The following is a 26,426-nucleotide window of genomic DNA, read 5'->3' on the forward strand; positions in this document are numbered from 1 at the left end:
CTGTGCCTGTTGTAAGCACCGGCACTGAGCCCTTCGTATTTTGGAGGTGTTTTGTAAGAATGAGCTAATTTATCCTCATGTCACCTCTATGAGAAAGGTAAATAGTCTCTGAAGTTTGGAAACAGCCTCTTTACTTATCTCACAAACTCCTTGCATCTGGCTGCAGATTTCCAAAGGACACACTCCACGGTCTGAACAAGTCCAAAAACCTGGTATTTGGCCCTGTATAAACAAGAACCCTTGAAAGGAGCAGTTGCACATTTCGGCTCCCCAAGTCTCCCCAAAATGAGGGGAGGGGTCGAGCTGAAAGAAAGTAAATAAAGCAGCTGGAAAAGCTGTTCAGAAAAAAAAAAGGACCCTATTAGCATGAAAAAACTCTGACCACTCAGCCATCCCTGAACACCTTCTTCAAACTATTGAGCTTCTCAGCATCTTCTGAAGGTCAGCACAATATTTCAGAATAAAAGCTGTGGCTGACGGACCCTCGCTGAGGGACATCTGCCAAAAACCAGGAGCTGAGGCTGCTCCAGATCAGCCACTCTGCTGATTGCAGCTGTGACACTGTTGCCTCTGGTGAGAGCCAGGATGTCAGATAGGCTGGTCCCAGGCCATTTCGGGATTTATGAACACCAATACCGTAAAGTCCTTGGAAGCAGATCATGAATCACAGGTTCACAGCAAGGCAGCAGTCACGCCAATGAGCCATCATTAACTCAGTTTCTAAACTGAGTGAAAGTAGGGCATCAGTTAAAGTGCATTGCAATAACATAAACTTGCAGTGACAAAAGCAAGGTCAGCATTAAAAAGAAAAGGTCATAACCTCCTAACCAAACACAGATGGGAAATAAGCACTATCCTTGACATTGTTCCTGTTTGATTATCAAAAAGCTGCTGTGAAGCTAAGTAGACCATCAGGTTATTAACGTTGGTATCAGATAAAGGATGTGTTCTGCTAAGCTAAGGCGTAAATATAGACTTCATTACTTTCACTAGGCACTTTACAAACATAGCCAATTCAGTTTTACTCGTAGCTGTTCTGAGGGTTTGCACCATGTTTTTACTTGGGGCAAAGACCACCCGAGTTAGTTTTGCATAGAGGCGGTTTGTGTTTGGTGGGGCACGTTATCTCAAACACAGCATTACACAATCACGGTTGTACTGCCTGTGGAGCCAGCTTGGGAATAGAAGGAGTGCAGTCTATTTGCCAGCACTAAATATAATACATGAGGAGAAATCGTAGTATCAGCTCAACAGGCCGTGCGAGGCCAGGCTGGTTCAGCAGCCTCACAAAAGCTCGTAGATGCAGGGAGGGGGCTTGGAGGCAACCTAAAAGCCCCTGTGCAGTGCCAGCACAGGTCCACAAGCAGAGGTTTTTCCTGGTTTCTCCTTGATGTGGGTAAGCCACCCCCAGCAGGCTGAGTGAGGGAAAGCTGATGGTCTCATGCCAGCCCTTGGGCGAGCTCCCCAAATCTGGCAGCCCAGCTTACTCTTATAGATGCGCTGATCTCGCTTTGACCCTGCACAAAGTTTGACTGTGACACCTTGGCGTGACAAGCTATGTATCAAGCAAGGCATCAGCAACCTGTTGGAAATCCTTGACCCTAGGTTTTGTCACAAATTTGCCTCGTGGCCCTTGAAGACACATTGACTGAAAAGCGTGAAGTCATGGTACCCAGTGGCATGCTTTATGTGTGCCTGCGAAGCAGAAGAGCCTGACAACATCCTGCCAGCTCTTCAGAGAAAAGAACGGAGCCAGCATAATTTCTTTTGCTTGGTATCCTAGGTATTTCTGCCACACCTTGAAGGAATTGAGGGACTTGTTGAGTTTTAGTTGTTGATATTATACCTATTATATTTATTATGACAGAAAAACAGAATTTGATAATTTAGTGTGCATGTAGATCCTTTGGTACAGTTCTCATATAATATACTTTATCATCACTATCTATTAATGTACAGAATTTTTTTTTTTCTTTTTAAAGAGATTAGTATTTGGCTGTGAAGAGTTACTGTCTCAGGGACTCCTGAGAACCATTAGCACCAAATGACAATTAAACTGCAGGAAATGCCCTGCATCAAGATCATTCATAATTGCTGGTAGAACATTTAGATCAAATCTGTATGCTGTCTTGGTTACTCCTGGCTATCTGCCTTTTAATCTTTTTCATTTTATGACCCATGCCATTCCTTTAATTATCACAGTATGGAAGGCTGTTAGCTTTACAAGGCAGGAAAAGCTTCCAAAATCTGCTCTGCATTTCAATACAAGAATTCAGGTAGATAGATGTTATAACCATAAAGCATAAAGTAGAAAAATCTAAGTGCTGAGAGTAGTTAAGGGAATTGAGCTAAAACTGTGCTTGCAGCCAGATTTGCCAACTTGGCTCTTCACGAAAGGAGGAACTGCATTCCAAGGAAATTACACTGTCCCCATTCTGTACAAGACAACCACAAAATGCTCAGACTCATGCAAAAAGTTGATTAACAGGATCAGCTCGGAAATACAAGAAAACTGCTTTCTCCTACTGTAAGGTGTTTTTACCACACCAAAAACGGCTTGCATCTTTACCTGAGCTTGTGTGACTTCCTCAGTGAACCAGGGCATATGTCTCAACTGGCTAGAGTCAATAAAGGTCTTTGCTTTGCATATATGGCGAAAATATGTTAAGAAATTAATTAGTCTGTCCAAACATGAAAGATCGGTAGTGGAACCCAAGTACCTCCGTATTCAGTAACTTAAAATCGAAAACCAACGCCGTCCTTTGTTATTGGTCACGACGTGTACCGTTAACAAGCATAACATGTTATTCTACCCCACACAGAGCTCCTTTTCTACATGGACTGAACACTTGGACTGAATAAGATGTTCACATGTCAGTTGTCAGGCTGAATTATTTGCTGCAGATACCAAGCTTAAGTCTGTGCTAGAACTGAATTTATTTTACTACCAGTGTGAAAAGCCACAACAGCACCACAGGTATTTTCTTACTGAAGCTCCACAATTGCTGACTTGCGTTTCAGATGGAGTGGATCAATAGTGTTGTGTTGTTCAAAGTTTACTTTCTATTTTTGTGCTATTGCTAAACAATATAATAATTCTAAAAAATCCCCCCATCCAGATGTGGAAAGCTGTCCTCCTGTATTTTCAAGATCTAAATTAACCTGAAAATACAAGCATGAACAAACAACGAAGGACCTGCCTTATTGTGGGTATTTCCTCCCTGTTTTTCAATTACTCTTTGTATATTTTGAACTTCTTTTCTAGTTCCTGTTCTTTGCAGAATTGATTCCTCAGCCCTTAGAATGGGTACTGCTTCCACACACGTGAAATTCCCTGAATCCCAACAAATGCTGTATACCACCTTTAAAATTAGTCTTTTTGAGCAATGTGTAGCTCTTGAAATATATCAGCAAGTGTTTGCTGAGGTTCATTATGAAAGAACCTGTAGTGCCATTGTAGCCCATCACAACAAAAAATGATTAAATAAATCCAGTTGTGACACAGACCCAAGACATGAGTTGGCTTTAGGATGTTAAGATCTGAACCAAGTTTCAAAGAAAATGCTCTACACTTTATTGCACTGCAGGACACCGACAAAAAAGAAATAATGCTAAATGAGTATAAGAATAACATTTTCTCTGCTGCAAAGGCTAGATTAGTGTTCTTGTGTTTTAATGGCAGTTAAAAATAAACCTGGCAGAGAACAAAAATGCTTCTATTGATAGCTGTGGTGAATTACAGTGGTACTTTGGACCCAGTAATGGACCATGTATATTAAAGAGTATATTTTATGCAGGGAGAATTTAGATTTTTTTTTTCTGTGTTTGAATATTGTAGGGAAAGGCTCACAGATTAGTTGAACATGCTAATGAAAGCAATTTCTTCTGACACACATGACTGCACTGAATATGTAGAGGATTTAGTTAATGGTAGATCCTCCAGCAATTGCCTAGGCTGTGCTCTGCCCACCAGTTCCTCAGCATCAGCTAGCTGCATGCACGTGCACCTCTTGGAGTACCATAGAAACCTCCCAGCACTGTTATGAATAAATTTATGACCTAAGTCACCACTACTAAGTCCTGTGACTCTATGCACTGGGAAAATGCATCATGATAGTGTACATACTACACTGTAGAAGAATTGCGTTCCCACCTTGGTCAGGATGAGTAACCTAAACTAGAGTTGAAATAGTGCTGAAGACAAGGGAATGTGGATTTTCACTCAGATTAGCCATTTGAATTCAACTCGGAGTTCATTTGTGTGTTTGTTATTGACTTACTCCCTCAAATTTCCTTGTTCTGTCCATTATTTTGACTCAAGGTAGCTAATTCAGGTTAGCAATTCTGACTTAAGAACATTTTTAATCTGTGGACATAGAAAATAGGTTAACCTCTTGAAGTGTTTTATGTCCAACCAATCTTGTCTACAGACGCAATCGGTTAATTGAAAAGTCTTACGAAGACACGTCCGCTGCGGGCTTAGACTGTTGAAGCCGGTGCCAGCACTGTGACAGATTTGCAACAACAAATTAAAGTTGGATGGATGGAGCTGTTATCACCTCCCCATCTCATTTGTCTGTCCTGTTAAATGATGCTGCTGTCTCCATGGCAGGGCCTCTGATCCGCAGGGAATCAGGTCTTGAACTGGCACAGATTTCGGTCCAGGATAGCAAAGCAAACTGAAATGTCGGGAGCAGTTATCACTAGAGTTATCCTGTATACATTCGCCACCAGAAGTTTGTCAGAGCCCAAAGTAACAAGATGTACTGTCCTACTGGGAAAAATACAAAACTGTACTATCAAATATTTCCTTAAAGAGGGGAAAAGGCTACCATTTGCTGAAAATAGAGTTTTTGAAATATGAATTGATGTGGCTCTGCTGTTACCTAACGTGAAATGGTCAGAGGACTATGTGTTCTTGTACAAACATGCTTTATATAGGATACGCATCTCCTTTTCTGTAATAAAGCAAGGAAAAATGAGATGCATGAAACAACCTACAAAACACTTTCATGTCAGCGTGTTGTCTTAGCTTGTGCAGATCTGAGGAGTCTTTTGTGATCAGAGTTAAATTTGACCTGAGTTGTTGAAATGGGAGCTAGGAAAACAAGCATGACCATGTTTTCTGGCTCCCTTGCATATGTCAGCTTGAACATGATTCCACAGTACGGCCAGGCCTGACTCGTTGGTACAGTGGCAAACAGTGTGAAGGAGAGACATGACGTTCAATATTTAAAAATTATCACCCAGGCTGTAATTAGAGAGAATGAAACTTGCAGGAAAAAGATTGCCATTGGGAAGCTGTTAATGGTACACAAACACTCAAGACGAAGCCTGGTGCGAACCATTGGACATAGAACTTGAGGTTGCCAAGCACACTAATACGACACCTCATTACTAGCCACTTGCAATGGTTGACCAAAATCCATTTTCTCATCTGTTATACAAGCTACTGTCTGCTGAGGGATGGAAGAATGAGTACATCATGACACAGGCTTTGAAAATATCTCTTACAAAAGGAATAATCCATCCACGGCTATTGCTTGCTGATAGTTATTGCAGGCCAAAGCTTACAAGTCTTCTGTAGACACATGAAAGACACACTGACACACAAGTCACGAGAAGGTCACAAAAGAATGAACAGCATCCATCATTCAAACCAAGTAGAGGAACAAAGGGATTACTTGTTTTCCTTCTGCAAGTGGTAGACAGCAGCTAGTTCTTTGGCCTGGACTCAGAAAGTGTATCTGTAGCCTAAGTATTTTGGTTCTAATTCAGCAAAACTCTTCAAGTGCTTAAATTCAACTGAAGTTACATTTGAGTGTGTGCTAAGGAGAACTGGGACTACTGGACCTTTGACAAGAGCTGAGACTGAAATTTTAATTCTCCAGTTTCTCTGCTTCTTCAGGTTGTGTTCAAGTGAAGTGTGTTTGCAGTGACCTGGTGTGGCGGTTACAGAAAAGCAGCTCTGTGTTGGAGGTTGCAGCAGTGGAATAAAGACCCTGGATCAAATGCAGATAAAAAGAGGCACTGAATGTCACGGGAGTCTCACAGAGGCACAGTGAAGTTTATATGATGTGAGGACTGTGAAAAAACAAATACCCAAGAAAAGGAGTTGCACATTGTACTCTTCGCATAACTCCTGTGTTCTCCCAAAGCTATAAACGTCTCACAGTAGAGCATGTGCCTTCTGATTTCAGGGACCATGAGGAAAGATTCACTGTGTCTTGGAGACATGCATTGTGGGGAACCATCCTCCCCAGAGCTGCCCATAAATCTGAGCCTGAGCTTCCCATAGGCGGGAATCAGCAGATTTCTGTCTTGGAGAATGCTTAAAACACCTCAAAAGCATCCAAAGTAAGACACAATGATGGAGCTCAAATATGAGAGCAAAGATTACTTGTTTTCCTTTTATTGCTCATATTTTCCTTCCTGTAGTGGTGAACTACAGTACCTATTATTCCTGGCATTCTTTGCATTACACTGAATCCCGCCCTTGCTCTTGCTGTTAAGCTTTTTGATTCCAATCTCGCTTGCTAAAGGAGTTTAAGGAGGAATCTTCTGTCTCCAGAGCACAGATTCAAACCAGTGCTGTTTCACCAAGTGTAGGCAGAGTAGCCAATCCAAGGATACTGGCCTCACATCCCAAGATGTGATTTAAGGCAAAGAATAATTAGTCAGACAATATTTATGGCTCTAAATCGCTCTGCAGTGCACACTGGTGTTTACTGTTGGGACAGCTAGGGATTCTTTTTTTTGGACACTGGAAGAATGGGGAGGATTGTAAACTGAAGACTAGGAGGCATAGTGGGTGGGAAATCAATTTGGAAACTTATTAAAACAAGAACATAGCACAGAATATACTGCAACAAAGTAGGTGCCTGCCAAGTAACCTTGCATCTTTTTTTCCCATGTTGGTGCTTGATCAGCCTCATCCTCATCTGCTGTCTCACCTATTGCTTTCTCTCTCCACTGCAGTGCCACCTCTGTTAGATGGGTTTAAACTCCTTGCAGTAAACAATATACCTGCCTCCGCATTGTGTCAGAAATAGAGCACTTTTGGAATTTTCTGCTTAATCTGGTATTTGTCGGAACATGTTGACTCGTCAGAAGTAAATCTGCAGGAATGTATCAGTTTTAGCAGTTTCTGGGGTGGAAGTGCTGGCTGAAAGGAGACCGATAGACCAGACTCCCACTCCTCCCGTTGTGGGGACCTTTGCACTGGCGAGGCAGGGATGTGAACACGGTTGTTCTTGGATCAGGTGGGACTGCTGGGTGTTTCCACAAACTTCGAAAACTCTTGGTTTCATCCCAGCACAGATCAGGAAAAATTCTGTAATAGCAAGTTTCAGAGGATGACGAAACTGTTTCCTGCCCTATACGATATAGAAGTCAGTGCTCTGTGTACTGGGGCTATTTTCTAATTATAGCGGTGCCTTTGCTCTTTCTTCTTTTCTTTTTCTTTTAACCTTGAACCATATTTGATTTGTTTCCATGATTCTTTTATCACTAATTAATATCAGAAAATGTTGTTGATTTGAAGGAAGATCTTAATTTCTCAATACCAGAAGCGTAACTTGTTCTTACTAGCTAATACTTGCAAATAGCCTCTGTTTCTGATTTTTATCCCCAGCTCTGGATCATTATTATTATCAGATAGCATGGAGGAAGAACAATTCTTTGTTTCCAGAACCTATTATTTTGTGTAATTAATGAGGTAAGCCACAAAAAGAGTTCAGTGGATGCTGAAATAAAATGTCACAAGAAATGCAGGAGAATTATTGATGGATTATTTTAACCAATCTAGTCAAAACACTGAAGTTACACATGTCTGAAACAGCTCTGGTCTATAGTAATCTTTTCATTTTGCTTAAAGTCTTAATGAAATAAAAAGTCAAGACAGATTCCTATTTTTAGTTTGCAATTTTCAAGGTTGTCTATTTTAAATCCTATCAGTGGTCATAAGCATTTCTCAGTTAGCAACAATTGCTTAACTATAGCCAAGCTGTAAGTATTTTCCCAAAGTATGTGATCATATTGCTGTTAGAATGCATAATTGTTTTCTCCATGAAGAAGCTAAATTTGGCTTAACAACTGTGTCGTGACATTAACAGAAAATGTCTGGTGTGACAGGGCATAGTGTGGACACTGCACTGAAACGCTCATAACCACAGTTCATTTAATTGATCTTCTGAGGGGGTGAAATATCGTACTAGTCATCTGCCTTTGGTTTTTCAAGCCACATCAAACAATTGTGTGGAGAAGTAAAAAAAAGGAAAGTGCTAGGTTGTTTCATCAGTTAATGGCTGTAGGTCACTCGATCCCCCTTTGTTTACAATACAGTGATATGCCTGTATCTTGTAAAGGTTCACCAGAGTGACTTACTGCTGTGGTACAAGGCCTAAAATAAAACTTGCACATGCCAGGCACCACATGATGCATAAAATATTCTAACAATATATTACAAAACCTTGTCAACACTAGGGGAAATGACTATTCCAAGAAGAGCTGGCTGAAAAAAACATTCCTTTTTTCCAAACTGGGCCCTTATGAAAGACAGTGGTTTGGGGATCTGAAGGGAGAGAGAGAGAGAGAGGTTTCTTCCTTTGGTCTGGTGGAGAAAAGGCTCTTCCTTGGTTAATCAGAAATGTCAACAGAATGAAAGAGAAGCCCACTTCCAGCTCAGATCTTGACATTATTTCATATTTTTCTATTTCTCATTTTTGAGCAGCTGCGCTAAGAACCAGCTCAGCCCCTTGAGAAACTTGCCAAATATCTTATATCTACACACCGAAGTGCTGTAACTGTTTTGCGTGCAGTTGTGTCCTGAGTGTCCTGAGCAGATTTGCTTTCACCTACCTGTGCACCATCTTCTAAACTGTATCAGTCAGTTGGTTTAATGCTGATGTGGAAGTGGTTGTCTCTGCTGCTGCTGTACAACACACTGAGGGGTCCTGCAAAATTAATCGTAAGAAAATCTTGCTGTGAGTTGTTCTAAAAGCAGTGAAATGGGTACCCACGAAGAACAGTCATCATAGCAGTTACTAGCACAGACTATTAATGACACTAAGCAAGATTACGACACTTCTTAGACTGAAATAGTTCAGCTAATACATGCAGCCTAGAAACGGATTTCTGTTGACTGATAAACTGATGTTTAAGTATATGAAATATAACCAGTCTTTCCTTTAAATATATTTTGACAGATTAAATCTCTGACAATGAAGTCTCTTACTGCATATCCTTCTGGGTTTATCGTATTCCTGTTTGCCTTGCTGCAGAGGAGCCATGGACAATGCAAAGAAGCAGCTAAAAAATCAGAGATGAATTTGAATGTAAAATACGATCTTCCTAACTTCATCGCAGAAACACCAATTCAGAATGTAGTTTTATACAAGCATCATGTTTATATTGGAGCAGTCAACAAGATTTATGTACTAAATGAAACTCTCCAGAACATTTCCGTGTACAAGACCGGGCCCATTTTGGAGAACCCTAACTGCGCGCCGTGCGAAGACTGCAAAGATAAAGCCAATTTATCTAACAGCGTATGGAAGGATAATGTCAACTTGGCACTGCTCTTAGAAACTTACTATGATGATCAGCTCATCAGCTGTGGTAGTGTGTCCGGAGGCATCTGCCACCGTCACATCATTCACCCTGACAACCCTGCTGACATCGAAAGCGAGGTACACTGCATGTATTCACCCCGGGTGGACGGAGAAGCAGATAATTGTCCTGACTGTGTTGTAAGCACTTTAGGAACCAAAGTTTTGGTGACTGAAAAGGACAGGTTTGTTAACTTCTTTGTTGGAAATACTGTGACATCTACATTTCAACCTCCCCATGTGCTGCATTCAATATCAGTTAGAAGGTTAAAAGAAACACAGGATGGTTTTGAATTTCTCACAGATCAGTCTTACATAGATATCCTCCCTCAGTTCCGTGACTCGTATCCCGTTAGGTATGTCCATGCCTTTGAAAATGATCACTTTGTCTATTTTCTGACTGTCCAGAGAGAATCACTTGACTCCCAAGCTTTTCACACTAGAATTATCCGCTTCTGCACTTTAGACTCAGAGATGCGTTCTTACATGGAAATGCCTCTTGAATGTATTTTTACCGAAAAGCGGAGAAAGAGATCCATCCGAAAGGAGGTATTCAACATTTTGCAGGCTGCCTACGTAAGCAAGCCAGGTGCAGCTCTAGCCCACGAAATGGGCCTTGGGTTGAACGATGATATCCTCTATGGTGTTTTTGCACAAAGCAAACCAGACTCTTCTGAACCAACCAACAGATCTGCAGTCTGTGCCGTCTCCGTGCGAACCATCAATGAGTTCTTCAACAAGATTGTTGACAAGCAGAACATGAAATGTCTCCAGCACTTTTATGGGAAAGAGAGCAAATACTGCTTGAACAGGGTAAGTGACAATTAATTTGTTACATTTTGGGACTCTCGTTCTGTCTTTGCCTACTCCATTACCAGGTAGCCGTCCCCTCAGTTTCAGTTACAAAATCATTTGATTATTTCAGATCACTTCGCATTGCTCGTGATTCATGTCTGTAAGAATTAGTTCCTCTAAGTTGTGTATGAAAATCGCTGAGGTCCTTAAGGTGTTAAAAAAGTATTAGTGGAACTGGGGAAAATTTATTTTTTAAAAAAAATTGTAAGTAATTATTTTTCTTGAGAGACTGGGATGCAGATAAATGGAACATTTAGACAGTTATTTCTTTTAATATTTCAAAAAAGTATTCATTAACATTTGTAGCCATGTGTACTGAGGAGTCCCTGAAAATATTACTCATATTTAAACTATGTTAATGCTGAATCACAGCCCTCCTTAGAAAAAAATGAAAGAGCTGGTTTGGAACATGCCATGAGGAGCCAGATTGTAATACAGTTACTCATGCCTGATACAGAAACGGCCCCACTGAAATCAGTTTCCTTAATGAAAGAAGTGTCTGTGAAAAGTGTGTTTGAATGCGGATACCAGTAGTCTGGGATGGGAGGGTTGCCTTTCTGTACACCATGTGTTCAGGTGCTGCTCTCCCACCGTCTGAAATATTGTGACTGAAGGAAACACAGAAGTTATTTTTTCCCGTCTGGCTGGTGTTAGCTCTTCTAAAGGAAATACAGCATCTGGGAATCGGGTATTTTTGACATTTATTTTGAAACATGAAATGCTAGAGCTTTGAATTGTACCTGCTTATGCAGCAGGGCTTTAAATATCCTCTCTGGGAGGCATATTTCCCCCTCAAATACAGGAAGGTTAGAGCTGCCCTGTACCAGAGGTCAGTGCCAGAGCTGTGGTGATGGGGCTGCGCTCGGCCTCGCAAGCCAAGATGAGGCCTGTGTCAGGATTGAGCAATGGCTCAACCTGCATTTGGAGGCAGGTGGGATCTATCATGTCCCATCATCGGCATGGCTCGGGGTAAGGATGGGGGAACTGCAGGCCTTCGTCACCCCAGTACCACCAGAGTCCTCCTCAGCGTGGCCACCCACACAGGGCATCAGGATGGGGTGCTGGCACATGCCCTGGTTGAAGGTGGGAGCCTCTTGCATGTAAGAGAAGGAGCTACTTGTCACTGTCGGGGCTGACACGGGGTGGTCTGGGGAGAAGCATCCGTTAACAGAGCTGCTATGGCGTCTCCCCCGTAGTGGGAATGTGCTCAGAGGTGGGGTCTGACCTGGCCTGAGCACCATCACAGCGGCCTCGGCGTTCAGGGGACAACTGCTTATCGCAGGTGCTGAACACAGATGTAGGCATTGCCAGTGGGTGCTGATACAGCAGCCACAACAGGCATAGCATTTTATTCCCTTTTTTTGCAGGGAAAGGCAATTTTCAGGAACTAAAAGCAAGTTAGCAGACATTCAGCACAGTAACTTCTTATCTTTCTTCACTATGCTATTGCTGTCCTAATTTTTCATTTCAGGTCTTAATATCCTTCCACCCCCCCCCCCCCCAATTTTTCAGTTCGTTTTTAACAATTAACATTGTTCTTCTCTGACAGCACTTTTTTTCCTTTTTCCTGGGGTGTTTTATTTGTGAGTGACTGTCTTTAAAGTTTATGGCCTTTAACTTATCTCATTCTGTACTTGCCTATAAACCCATTTCATAAGGTGATCTTTTCATAGCAAAGTATACCATTAAAATATTGACAGAATAATTTGCCACTTTTCACATGCTGGGAAGTACTTTCCTGTTTCAAAAGCTTCTCCAGAGTCTGCTGCTGCTTTGCATATCAGACCTGAATGCCTTATACTGCAGACGGTTTATTATAGTTGCCCATTTGCAAGAAATGTCATCAGAACTCTGATTTCTGCTACATTAAATTGATAAAGGGAAAAATGTTTCTGTGATTTCTTTTAATGGCTTAAAGGCAGTCAGAAATTTTTGTCCTGGTTGTTTGCTTAACACTGAAATATCAAGACTTCAGCCTTGCCATTCAGTTTCCTTTGCTTTAATCCAGAGAGCTCATTAAGGCTCCACTAAAAGTGTCCTGCAAATTTTTTCAGATTTCAATTGCATCCTTTCCACGCCTGCTTTTCTCAGGTGTGTGAAATAGACCTGCAAGGTTGGAAGGAGAAGGAAGGGAAGGAACAGGCAGAAGAAGGAAAGCAGATTATTTCTTATGCTTGTGTCAGGAATATCAGCTCTGGTATTCCTTGATTTTGCTGGAGATAAAATAGTCATAACAAAAGGAGTCCCACACCCCTCAACTGTTCTTAGGCCCTTTTTTGTACATTATAAAAATGTACATGAAGGCATAACCCATTTTTCCCTTTCTGTAAGTCACCTTCAACTTAAAAGAAAGCTTTTATAAACTGTGAGAGTTTGTCACAGTTTATTTTGGCAAAATTCAAAACTTGCATTTTGTAATGTAGCCAAGATGATCCTTCTCTTTGATGTTGAGAGAATGAAACCACAGACCACTGATGCAAGTGAAAGGCACTGACCACTGTGCGATTAAGTCATAGGACAGTGAAAACAGTACAGCAGTGAATATGGTATACCACTAACTGCAACATTAAAAAGAAAAATGAGCCTTTAGCAGTGTTTGCAAGGGAGTGCTATCTGATAATTTACAGTTAGAGTCTGATTGATGAATGCCATTTCATGTTATCAAAAGAAGTCCCACAAGACAATTGCACATGATTTTGTTGGACTTTGGGTAGTCAATCTTTTTAAGTGGCTGTCCCTCAGGACTGTTTAGTTGGAGGCTGCTAAAGGCAGAATTAGACCAACATAAACCGGAATGTAACATCCAAAACACTTCCTCAACTTAGTCTTCTCGGATTTTAACCGTTTTTAAAAAAAAAATGTTCAACTCATCTTGATGTGTTTGCCAAAATTTATTCTTCTTTAGCCTTGTTTCCTAAAGGAATGAAGTTTATGTGGTCATGCTATTGCATACCTGTCTTTCTGTTTGTTGTCCTGACAACCTCAACAATAAGAAACCTCAAGGATGTGAATCCAGGTGCGAAGCCAGGTGTAAATCCAGGGATATATCCAGTATACACTCAGGCTATGGAAACCAATGAAATTTAAGGAGCCCCTTTATAAACATCAGAAGGACTCAACGGGGACCGAAGCTGGTATTGCTCACCCAAGGGAAAATGCTCTGTCAGAGCTCAGTTGGACAGCTAAGTTAACCAACCACAAGATATAAATCCAGACACAACTCTGCTTCACTTACCCCAGTGCTCATGGAAAACTTTATAAAATCAAAATAAAAAATTTCCAGTTGTGTTTCAGTGAAGTACATATTAAGCCAAAGCTTGGGGTCATTGAAGTCAGGGTTAGGAAAAATAGATCTGGTGGCACATCTGATTGATTTAGAGGTACCTCAGTGGAACTATGACCAGCTAGCACTTCCCAATAATTTTCTTCAGTGAAAAGCTGGCTGTCACTTCAATGACAGCAAGGAGGAAACTGGCTTTGAATTAAAAGAAAAATTTGGAGTCATAGTAAAGGGTTTTATTGCCCAAGTCAGGACAAAGATACCTGAAAGGTAGCTGCTGTGGAAAGTTTTGAATCACTGTTTAGGAATATCCTCACCCACAACAAAGAGAAAACTGGATGTAGGCTTTTAGCAGAGTTTATTTGGTCACAGTTAGTCACTATGACCCCTAGTGTGGTTCTCCTCAAAGCAGAGGAGTACTTAGATGAGGAGACAAATGCTGCTTACTTCATTTGCAGACACAGTCCAGTAGTGTGCACCTCTATCATGGATTAAATGAGATTCTCCAGGTGAGGAAGACAGGTTGAGTTTAGCCTTGACAATCTCAACTATACATTTAAATTGTCATTAGTTAGATCATGATCTTACGGGCTTTGTTTAGCCTTTCTGTGTCTCTTACGTGCTAAACAGTCATGGGCCCAATTGTCCTCTGATACCTAATTTCAATCACTATTGGCTTCCATGAAAAAGCACCTATAAAAATGAAATCCAAATTCAGCTCTGTGAAGATCCTGTGGCTCTGTTTCTTCTACACGTAAGCTCCGGTGAAAACCTAAAGTACACCATTCACCTTACAGGAAAAGAGAAACCACAGACAGGCTTTTGCCACCGTGTCCCAACAAGTGTCCTAAAGCAAGACAAACTGTTCACAAGTCCTGTCAAATGAAAGGCACAAACAGTTGGAAGAACGTGAAATGAAAATAGAAGATCACCAAAACAAAAGATAGAAGTGACAGTAAAATAAACACATGGTGATGCTTCTTTATTACCATTACACAAATGATAGATGAGTAAAATCGGGTTATGCTTATATTGTAATGGAAGAAAATAATTGCTGCTTTCTATCAGGAAACCGCAAAGGCACTTATTGATCTGTCATCCTAAGGGTATGTCTAGGAATATTTAATAAAATAAATAGAGACAAATAACTTTTTCGAGGCCCTGTAACCGTAATATCCCACACCATTTAGCTTAAAAGTTTTTGGCAGGTTTAAAAAATAACACCACATCTCTCTCATTAGGAAGGGTTGATGTGGTTTATTTAGATAATCTCACAGCATGGAGATGTTTTTTATATTGTGAGTAGAATGTGCCTGAATATTTTCCCTAAAAGTCAGGAACCAGAATCCGTCAAATTGGTTCAGTCATTTATTCCTCTGGAAATGTTATATCAAATGGCATACAGCACCCTGCCTGGGCACAAAGCCTGCTCCCACCCGTACAGATTTTGTGCAAGCTTCTCTGTGGGGTTCTGATGTCTCAGAAGGATAAATGAAGAGGGACTGAGTGATGGGCAATATGCACTGAAACCCTTTAAAACAAGCTTAAACCATAGTAGTAGGGTGACAGGCTGCATCCACATTCCTGTTCTGTGCTTACTGCCTGTCTGCTGAAAGCCCAGGTGGTACCCCAAGGGTCCCTGTTGTGCCCTGTACGGTGGAGTGCGAGGCAGGGTGTGCTCACCACCCAGCTCCCCTCCACCATCAGGTATGTGGCCATCTACCCACCTGGCCATGCAAGACCTGACTGGGGCAAATAGCATGGCATAAGGGGTTGCAGGAAGAGTCTGAACTCCAGTTAAGCTGCATATGACGGGAGTATGGGTGTGGATATGGGTATGAGTAGAGATACGGGTACGTGTAGGTGGTATGGTATAAGCATCGGTATGGGTATGGGTATCATCTCAGGGTGGGGCAGATTCCACAGGCTCTTCTGGCCCTGGGACCAGCCATGTGGGGACCGGCACGAGGGAGTTCCCAAGAGAAAAGGCAAGGCAAGAAAAAAGGCAGGTGAGGGAGTTTCTTTGGAAAGTGCCACACCACCCTGAGTGGTAGGTATCTTTGCAGCTATGAAATTTGGGGACCAACCTGTTAGTCCCCGAGTGCTGCAAAAACTAGTTTTCCTCCTCCTGATGTCCTGTTAGGGGCCTGTCTCTGCCTCCCAGTGCTGCTACTGAGTGTTTTATCATCTTCTTGATGAAAGCAGGATTTCTCTGTGAAAAAGTGGTATCTGTTAAACTCCCGTTTTCTGCAAAGGGCACTACTTTATCAGCCAGAGTTACTAATAATGTTCCATTTCCAGACTTTTAAATCAAATTCTTCCACTGAAGGCAGGGTTCCCTATTGGTTATTAGTGTGGAAGAGAGACTCTGCTGCTTTTCTCTGGAATTGTGCAGAAATCATTTCAGGCAGAAAGTGATTTTTATCTTTCTAACACGGATATCTTGTCATGTGGTTTTTATGTCTCAGAGTTTCTGAAGGCACTTAAATATCTCTAAAGACCAGAACTGGACTAAGAATAATTTCCTTATGATGTGTAACCTTGCAAATACAAAACCCTTTATAATCCCACAAGAAAAGATATCCAAAATGCAGACGAGTAGGTATGTAACATTAAGGGCACTCACTAGGGATGTGTAATATTCAGATCTAAGCCTCTTTTCCTGAGTTCAGACCAAATTTTAAGGCTCTGTTGCCCTAGATTAAGTTCCTGTCTAGTCTGCTGATGGCTGTTCTGCAATGGGACCATGTCAGCCCCTCCTGAAAGATCTGCTTGGATTTCTTTATAAACAATTCCATGTTCTGGAGGAAGAGAAGCTGATTCTGCAGTGCAGATCTAAGTCCTGAATTCATCCCACCTGACTTTGGTAGGTAGTTGAAACATCTAAGTCAACAATTTTCCTCAGGTTCTGCTGCCAAACGATGGAGAGACATAAATCCCGACAAAGCAGACATCTGCCTTTCAGCTCACTCAGCACCAACCTTACCTCAGCAGTTTCTCTACTTACTCTACTTGTTCTGACTCAGGACCACGAATTGCCATCATTATTACTCACTGAAGCAACAGTAGGTAATTATTATCCAGGAGAGTGTTGTGTTACTCAAACTTTCTAGGTGGCATGTGGGTTCCTGATCTCAGACAGTTTTTGCATCAGAGTGGAATTACTCTTCATTTCCAAACCTACAAGTAAAACCAGAGGAAAATCCCCCAGTAAAAAAAAAATAAATACTACTAAGGAAGAAGATCTGTGGCATAAATGGTTCAGAAAGGAAGTGTAGGTCACAAAGAAATGTTACTTGCACTGTCTGTGGAGTGGGTGAAAACAATGAAATGTTAAGGAGGAATGATCTTGGGGGAAGCGATAATGAGATCGTCATTTTCTTAAGGCAGATGTTACCCTGCTTTTATACACAGCCTGTGGAAATTAGGGCAAATTGCATGATTTTCTCTTACTTTCTGGACTCCTTTCTATCCCACATATCTCTTGCACCACTGTTTTGGCTAGACATGCAGTTGTTGTGCAATGTTATCTTGGAATAAGTCTCCGCACTCCGCATTATCTCAGGATAACTGGCTGACTTGGAATTCAGTTTTTCTATTTCATCACAGCTTCCATGTAAATAAGGACTTCTATGAAAAATGCACCTGAATGTGAAAAATACACAACAAATGTACAGCAATACTGCTTTTATCAACACAGTATCTCTGATGCATTATTTTATTTCTTCAAAATGTGTAATTAGTCAACACCTCTCCTTTGATAATCTGTATACTGAGTTAAATGTTAAATTAATATAAAGGAAATCAGCAAAATACAAAGATTACTTAGGTCCATTTTATCTGCTGAATCAATAGAATTTACTTAGTGCTAATGCACTAACCAGATTATGAGAACTAATGCAGCACTGTTCAATGACAAAAGCAAATAACTCTTTGAATGATCTTGACAACAGAACATGTAATCATCGTAATTTCTATTAACTAATTACATTTAACATGGATGTCTTTTTATCTATTACCTTAAGTGGAGCACCAATACAGTAACTTCCTTCACCCCTCTCATTTTAGCAGTGAAGTGGATCAAAACAGCAAGTATTAAGAGTTAGTGGCATGAAACTGTGTAAAATTTTACATCAATAGAGTTCTTTGAAGGATTTCTCTTCCTCTAAGGGTTATAAAAATTTGTGTAATCTTTCCGTTGACTTCAGTGAGTTCTAAATCAAGTCCTTGAAGTTGAAAGTGTAGCTTAAAGGTAATTAATCCTGCAGTATTTCCCTCTAAATTGTTCCTTATTTTGCAACAAGTAGTATTTTGATAGTTGTTTTCCTGTGTAACTCGGACCACCTCCAGGCAGTAGGTAGCAGCACACAGTAGTGGCCACTGCGTAGTTAGGATTGCTTGTTTCCATGTTAAAGGACTGTTTTCTGTTGCTTGCTTTTTCTTCAAGTCTCCTAGTTCACAGTTGAGATTTGAAAAGTTTATTCACAGAAAAGAAACATACTTCTTCTGTGTTTTCTAAAAAAAAAACCCTTTCAATTGCTTTCAAATACATGACAAATAATTGGGAAGAGGAGGAAGGAAGAAGAAGGAAACAATCCTTTGTTTAAAACAAAAAGAGGAAAAAACTCTTTTACCATTTAGAGTAAAGCTTCAGCAGAAATTCTTAGAAACAGGAGAACCCAGTCCCCTGCCCCAGGTGTGTTCAGTTCTCCATAAACACTGGGCCAAGTTCACAGCACCTGCACCCTCGAGGTGTCTTTCACTGGTCAAGAAGAAACCAGAAGCACAGCGGAGCTGCTTCTATGGGAATAGTGTAGCACATAAATTTGTGTCCACTGGCAAAATTGAGCTGTTCCATTTATTATGCATTTTTCCCTGCCTTAGGATTACAAGAAGTGCTTGGTAATGATGTCTGGTGCTACTGCGCAGAAATCTTTTACAAAGCATGTAGCACTTTGAATACTGTATTTTCAGATAACTTTTCTCTTGTGATGTGATCTCGGTTCTGGGAAGAACACATTAGTTGTTTGACAAAATAAATCTTGAAAAAGAAAGAGAAATTCAGCATACCTGGTACCTGTCACTGCCATGTTAACATGGAAATCAGCTGTCTTTGTGTGCTGTGAGAGCAGCAGGTGGGGTATGCGCTGTGTATCCCCAGTAGACTGCTCCGGTCTGGCTTCTGTGCAGTCCCTACTGCAAGGACTACCTGATTCATCCACTTGGGATATCTCTTTCTGAGGACTTACTGACCCTATCAATACGAACAGGTGCGATAGTTCAATTTGAAAGATACAATCTCTTAATTGATAATATTTATAAAGGAAGTGAGGTGGGAGAATATGAATGTAATGTAACCTCGATGCTAATAAGGAACACTACTGGTGCATTTGGCCTGCTGTTGAATAGTACATATAACTAGTACTTACGTACGGCCAACCCTCTTTAGTTACCCGTAATTGCTTCTCTTGAAAATGCAGCAGCAAGTTTTGGGAACTCACACGGCAGTTACACTGACCCAGCGGGTGAAGAGTGTCACTGTGGACTTGGAGTTCATCATGCTGGCAAAAGCCAACATGCTACATCCAAAGAATTTTTGTTTCTCATGTTCCTCAGTTCTGGCTGGCTTCTCTTCTGTCTGTTGCAGAGCTCTGGAGTTAGTTCATGAGAGATTGTTTTCTGGTCAATTACTTCCAAAAAATAAATGTGTCCATATTTTTTCCATGTATCATCATTGAATATGCTCATAACCGTAAAGAATTCGGACACCCTGCGACAGTTGTATATAGTGAGAACAATAAATGTGACTAGGATGTTTTAGAATTGCTAGTAGTAAAATTTTGCCCATTTCACAAACTTCCTGTCTTGCAAATTGCAGAGGAAAAAATACTCCTTTGTGATAGCATAGTAGAAAGCTATTTATATATTTCTCCTCTTCTCCATTACACTTTATTCACTCTGACTAGCTATGGCATGAAAACACGGGGGAAAAGAGGAGGGAGATAGTCACTTTGCCAAGGGAACTAACAGAAGAAGGCATGAAGTGAACAGAGTCTGTAAATGTGCCAGAAGCCAAAAAGTTTGTCCTGGTTATTTTTCTCCTCTCCCATTTTTTTGAAGAGCTGTAATTACAGAGATCTTACTAGTCATCTCTAACTGAGTCTAGAATTAAAAAGACCAATGTGTGACAGCTGGGAAGATTTATGGGGTTTATGAAATTTAAGGAGTAATTCCTTTCAAAAATAATGATAGGCAGGCAAAATTTATGATGTCCCTCACTTTTATTTACATGGGACTGGGAAACACAATACAGGTTCTAACTCCAGCGCTCTGACAGACCTCCAATGTGATGATGATCAAGTCATTCATCCTCTTTCAGGCAACAGCCTGGCTTCACTGAGTTATTGGGGCCAGAATGTCACTTCTTGTATTTCACATGGAGAGAAGAAGTGATCAAATGCACTTCTCACCTGAAGAGAAATGCTGCAAACTACACAGAAAACTCAAATGTATTAAAGAACAGCAAAATTGTGTTGGCTAAAAATGCACAAGAATATTCAGCGAGGAAGATCTTATAAGGTTCTTATATGTTCCTCACAGTTACTCTTCCTTTTCAGACTCTGCCGTACATGTAAATTCTTCACCATTATGTGCTTGATTCCAATAGGACACGCTCCTGAAAACTGTAGTTTTATTATTCATCTTAATTCACTGACCTCCATGACAGAAGAGATTAGCAAGTCATACACTCTTGGGTTTTAATTGTCTTGGGAATCAATTTGTTATGTAGAGTCATCTATCCATTCACTTGTACAGCAGTTTCTTTGAAAAAGGATTTTTTTCCATTTGCAGATACAGGATCTAGTTTGTTTTGCAGTAGCTCATTCCCCCCTGCTCCATGTTATGTCACAGAAATGCTTAAAGGATAAATATTGTCAGCACTTGGGGGTGTCCACTTCTCCTGAGGGAGACTCCCAGGATCCGTAGCAGCAAGCAGAAGTTGATACTTAAGAATTTGATTCCTGACAGCCAACAAGTTAACAGTCATATAAACAAACCAGCAGGAAATAGACTCCTGCTTATTCATACTTTCACTTGAGTTCTTCATCCTAACTGTAGTATTTCACAACTGACAGTAGGAAATTTTACCAAGTTACTTTCAGACCATTACTCCAATTTGTCAAACGAAATCTTAATTTTAATCGTGTCCTCTGAATCACTCACAAGACAGTATAGGTTGTTCTGCAGTGATTAAGTCAAATTTCTAGTTTATTCAAGACATAAAACGTAACACCAAGATATAACACACAATATCACTTTCTAATTGAGCACTGCACTTAACTAAGAAGAACAGGTGTTGTCCAGGTCTAGAAAGACAAGCCTGGAGGAGTGTTTCTCCAAACTGCAGTCACTGCAAATAACAGTTTTTCCCTCAGTCTAGTATTCAGACTAGAGACTAGACTCTACAATCAGTTCTGACACAGACCTAACTGGGTGGGTTTTTAAGATTTTCATTAGTGGCTTTAAGATTTCCTTCCAGCTTTGCACTTTTGGCTTCAGACTCTGTCCGAAATATTATTTTTATGCTCACTGAATATGATATATAAATCATCAGTTGACTGCCAAACAGCGACAGTTCCTGATGGCCCAGCTCAATATCGTCTAGAGACTTTTTTGGCGTGTTCATCTTCTGTGGACTGAATCCAGGGTAAATTCCGACACACCATAACTTCCCCTATGAACAAATAAGATAGTGTTGGTTATCTTCTACCCTTCTGGACATTGTTGAAAGTCGGGGCTTGCCCACACCTCATTGCATTCCAGTGGCACACCTACATAAGCTTCATAAAGCCCTCACTATGAATCACATATGCAATTGGCACCTCTTGTCCTGCAAAAGAAGTAATATAGCCCAACCCAAGCACGTACCCGTGCTCAAATCATCCATTTTAATAGTTGTGTGATTTGTCACTGGAACTTGGCATAGTATCCAGAGTGCATCATCTGACATCAGTTATTTTTCCACATTGACAGCCAAAATGGATACTTATGTGTATACGGGGAGAGAGGGAGGAAGGGAGAGATTCAGGCTTCAAAGAGTTAATTTAAAGCAGCTTCTTAGCCTCAGTTTTCCATGTTATCAATCTTCCTTTAGTTTTCCAAGTAGTCTTTTAATCTCTGCATTTCTACTCGAAGATGAAAGCCTTCCTATTTCTTAAACAGCTAACCTTACATTATGGTTAATCCATAAAGCGCCAGGTTTTGTAAGAGAGCCATATGTGAAACAATCTGCAGGTTCTTGGGCAGATACCCAAAATTACAACATCACTGAGGAAGGCTGAGCTGACTTTGTGGCTGAACTGACTTCGGGGAAGCTAGGAAAGGTGTCGGAACAAGCAGGAAAATCTAGCCACTTGTTAAAAAGAGCTTGAACAGGGTTTGATGAGACATGTCAGGATGTTCAAATTGTATTGAGATGACTGCATAGAAGGAAGTACTTTTTTAGGGTTAGCACAGAAATGGCTCTTCCTAAAGTTGTTTGCTTATGGAAAAAAAAAAAAAAGAAAAGAAAAGAAAAAAAAAAAAGGGATTTACAGCAAAGAGCAGACATCCCAAAATTGGGGGAGGGTAAATTCAGAAATCTGCCTTATTTAAAAAAGCATGAAAACTGTACATCTTTCTGCACTTGAACTGTTCATACTCACTGTATGAGTAATCTTTGCACAGATGTTTCAGAAATACTTTTAGACTGGGTAGGATATGAGCGCAAAAGAATAAAGCTTTTAGCTTGTTTGGTGACTGAAGCAAAGAAAAGCTAAATTTGCCCGTTGATGTGTTTTCAATGTTCCTAATGTAAAGTATTAGTTCAGTTCCTATTGAGCAAAACATACCATACGTTAACAGTTAATGTGAAAACTAATACAGCAAACCCTTTAGCGTGTGGATAACGAAACTGTTAAGTCATTGCTGTATTAAATCTAAAAGCTCTTCTTCTGTATCATTAAGGCACTGCACAGAGATTTCAGTTGCTCTTGCTTGGTCTTACACAGGTTTTTACCTAAATAATACAATAAATTGACAGGGCAACTGGAGAAAAACTGGCACCAGTGCTGACTGCAACTCCTAGGGGTCATAGAAAACTACCTGCCAATGCTGTTGCTGTGAACAATTCAGAAATGTTACAATTCGACAGCAAAGGACTGCCCTGTTAGGTTGAACATTTTGTTAATAACATTTTCAATGCCTTGATTGTTTTCCCCATAATTCACCAGTTAAGCCAGCAAGAAATTCTTGGTTCATTGCTTGTTTTCTTGTAGTACTTTGAGGGAAAAACTTCACCCATCAGTGCTGTTGCTGTGCAGAGTTCAGAAATGTTACAATTCAGCAGCAAAGGACTGAGCTATTAGCTTGAACATTTTGTTAATGGCATTTTCAAAGCCTTGGTTTTTTTTACAGAATTCAGCAGTTAAGCCAGCAAGAAACTCTGTTCATTGCTTGGTTTCTCATAGTACTTTGAGAGAAAAACATCTAGAATCCAGAAAAGAAGAAAAAAAATAATTACTACTATATGTTCTTTAAGGGTGTGATCCAGATCTATTTAATTTAGTGGAAATCTGACTGTCTTTAAAAGGTTTAGTTCAAGCTTTTTAAAAGATTTTTAAAAAACACATTTGTAACAACAACAAATCAATTAAAAAAATTGGGAAAAATGAAGCTCTCTATTGATTACAACAGAGGAATCACCATAAGGTCCTTTATAATGTCCCTACATGTTCATTCATAAAGTATGTCACCGTGGGAACGTGCTAGATAGCTTCCAAATTTAAACCAGTTAGAGATTCTTCAGGGGGTTCCTGGTTATTATCTGTACAGTCTCACCAAAACAGATGATGTAGTATCGATAGTAATGGAATTACCAGTTAATAGATTACTATTGAATTGTCAGCACAACAGGTTATATTCTTCTCAAGAGAGAACTTAAAGTGTATTGTCCAATAATTTTTCCAATGCAAATTAAAAACCTGTATTCTCTATTCCCAAACTGAAAGAGAAAATCCTGCAAATGCAGCAACTATTATAGTACACTCAAGAAATACAGAGATTGGACAAAATAGAGCATGAGCCATAGATGATCAATACGATCGCCTAAGTAATTATAAAAAGCTGGCTTCCCCATAGTTTCATTTAAATATACAATCAGAAACATATCTTTCCTGGTTTATCTCCCTTTTCTCTTTCTCCATCTTTTTCTCCCTTTTTCTCTCTTACCACTGGAAAAGGTGGTGAAAACAATAGAAGAATACTGGAAATTGTTATTGTAATGCAATAAAAGGTTGAAAAAATTGCAGCATTTTTAGAGAAAAAATTTCAAAGTATCACTGTTTTAGGAGCAGGTGTGTCACTGGGCAGGCTCTGCAGTCAAAGAATCTTAGACCCTTGAAGAAGCAGCATTATGGAAGTCACTGACAGAAAGGATACCTTGATGCATGTACATATACACTTATCATCTGGTTAAATAAAGACCCTGTGTCTTATTCCCAACAGACAAGATTAAAAAAAAAAGTTAAAAGAAACATTTCCATAACATTAAGAAGTCATTGCCTTCCTCATGGAACATCATAACTGATGAAGCAATTAAGTTTGAAACATTTTTAAATACTTTTGGTCAAATGCATTTGTGCTAAATGACTTCACTCTGACAAAGATCTATTCCTACTCGTAAAGACAGTACTCATCTGTACTTCATTTTCAACAGGCTTTTTCAAGAAATGCTTCATACTGCAGAGCACAAGATGATGAATATCGCTTAGAAGTTACGACTCCTTTGCAGAGGGTTGACTTGTTCATGGGCCAGTTCAACAGTGTCCTGCTAACTTCGATATCTGTCTTCACCAAAGGGAACCTTACTGTTGCTAATCTGGGAACTTCAGACGGTCACTTCATGCAGGTAAATATTACTATGACACCTTCACAATAAAAAAAACAACATACTGGAGTTTGGCGGGATGGTGAAAAGCGAGGAGCAGTATTATCCCGGTTTAATGGGGCATTAGAAAATTGAAATTGCTGAGCAAAGTAGAGCTTCTGGAATACAAACGAAGTGCCTAATAGAGCATTCGGCATTTTAAGTGTTTACATGGGCTTTGTGGTCTGGAGCAATGGTTCTGGGGCACGTTCTACCATGATCTCCACTTAGTCCAGCTGGCTCAGATCACAGAGCAGTTTTGGTCCATACAAACTAGATTCCTTTCAAAGGAAACTAAACTGAAAGCTCTGTCATGAGTACACATCAAATATGCTGCAACCCCAGCTGGGGCAGAAAGGTCTGAAACAGTGACTGATTGTCCAGACAGCTTCAGATACACACTTCATATGAGCATTTGGTCTAGAGGATCAGACTGAACCTAGTTCAATGTAAAATGCCAAGACAGCTTATAATGTAGAAGCAGGAGCCTCAGCAGTAGTTGTTTCTATATACTGATCCACTCCTCTGGCGCCAGATTACTTGCTAATATACCCTTAGCCTATGACTCACAGCTGTAGAATTGAGATTAGCTCCTCCTCCACCTACTTTTAAGTTTCTCTGAGTGCATCTTAATTTTTTGGGCTCTTGCTCATTCCCATCTCCCCCTGTTCTTTTGGACAGCAATTCTTCCTGTCCTAAAATATGTTTTCCATAGTATGTGGTAAATCACCCTCCTGAGAAGCCTGTCTCCCTCCACCGAGTACATAACTGATTAGACAGGTAGATTATACTACATGACTTCTTTGTAGGTAACTAACAAAATAAACAAAACAACAAAAGTCAGCAGTCTTTTAAAAACTTGGTGGTTAAAATCAAACATAAGAATAGAAAATACTTTGAAAGCACCAAGGACTCCCTCTAACTCACCCATCTTATTTCAAGCACTGCCATCGTGCAGTGAGCACCTTGGAGAGCTTGGCTTCTCCAGCTGCCACTGAGCCCAGCCTGGATGTACAGCTCAGCCTGGATTCCTCTTGCACCCAAGCACCCAAGGACTGTCCTTTTCTCTGCCAGTATTACTTGTCTTCCACTGGGCTTCCTGAAGTATTGGCAGTTTTTGGCCTTTCTTGCTCTGTAGGCCGCGGGGTGTCATCTAAGCTAGTAGTGTTGTTCCCTGGTCATCATTAACTGAAACCCCATGAGAAGGCTATCAGTTGCTGTGCCCTTCCAGTTTTCGCATTTTCTGTAACGTTCCATTAGAAAATACTTGGGCATATGTAACTTTTCATAAAAACAAGCCTTCCCTTTCTTCTCTCCTTTCCTCTCCTTTCCTGTCCTTACTGCGTGCAGTAAGTAGGGTTACAAATTGTCCCCAGTACATGCACCCTTTCTGGGCGAAGGAAATCCTATAGCTCCACTTCTGTCTTCTGCACAGACTGGACACAGAACCTGCCCCACAATGCAAGATCCATAATGCTCCTACACGGAAGGAGGTCAGCGTGATTTACCACAAAGGACAGATGAAAAGTTGGAGAAAATCGTGTTTCTCTTTCCCCCTAAAAGATAAAAATTTAACAAAATATTCAGTGACAGCCCTGCTTTTTGTACCCAAACTTCCCATGATGACCTTGGGTAAATTTAAGCTGCAGTTTGTCATCAGCACAGAAAGGGCAAATGCTAAGAGCTACGCACTGAGCACAGCACCATCTATGCTCTG

The 26,426-nt window shown here is 40.5% G+C and overlaps 1 protein-coding gene across 3 annotated transcripts in view; it reads left to right on the forward strand.

Moving 5' to 3' along the window:
- Nucleotides 1–26,426, forward strand: part of MET (MET proto-oncogene, receptor tyrosine kinase) — a 90,928-nt gene that overhangs the window by 10,972 nt on the left and 53,530 nt on the right. For all 3 annotated transcript variants that reach the window (XM_040594807.1, XM_040594808.1, XM_040594809.1), the window contains exons 2-3: nucleotides 9,207–10,421; nucleotides 24,500–24,691. In XM_040594807.1, the coding sequence (XP_040450741.1) occupies nucleotides 9,222–10,421; nucleotides 24,500–24,691 (1,392 nt within the window). In that variant the 5' untranslated portion in view covers nucleotides 9,207–9,221. The remainder of the gene's footprint in view (nucleotides 1–9,206; nucleotides 10,422–24,499; nucleotides 24,692–26,426) is intronic.

This window comes from Falco naumanni, chromosome 5 (assembly GCF_017639655.2).
Source record: "Falco naumanni isolate bFalNau1 chromosome 5, bFalNau1.pat, whole genome shotgun sequence".
NCBI lineage: Eukaryota > Metazoa > Chordata > Aves > Falconiformes > Falconidae > Falco > Falco naumanni.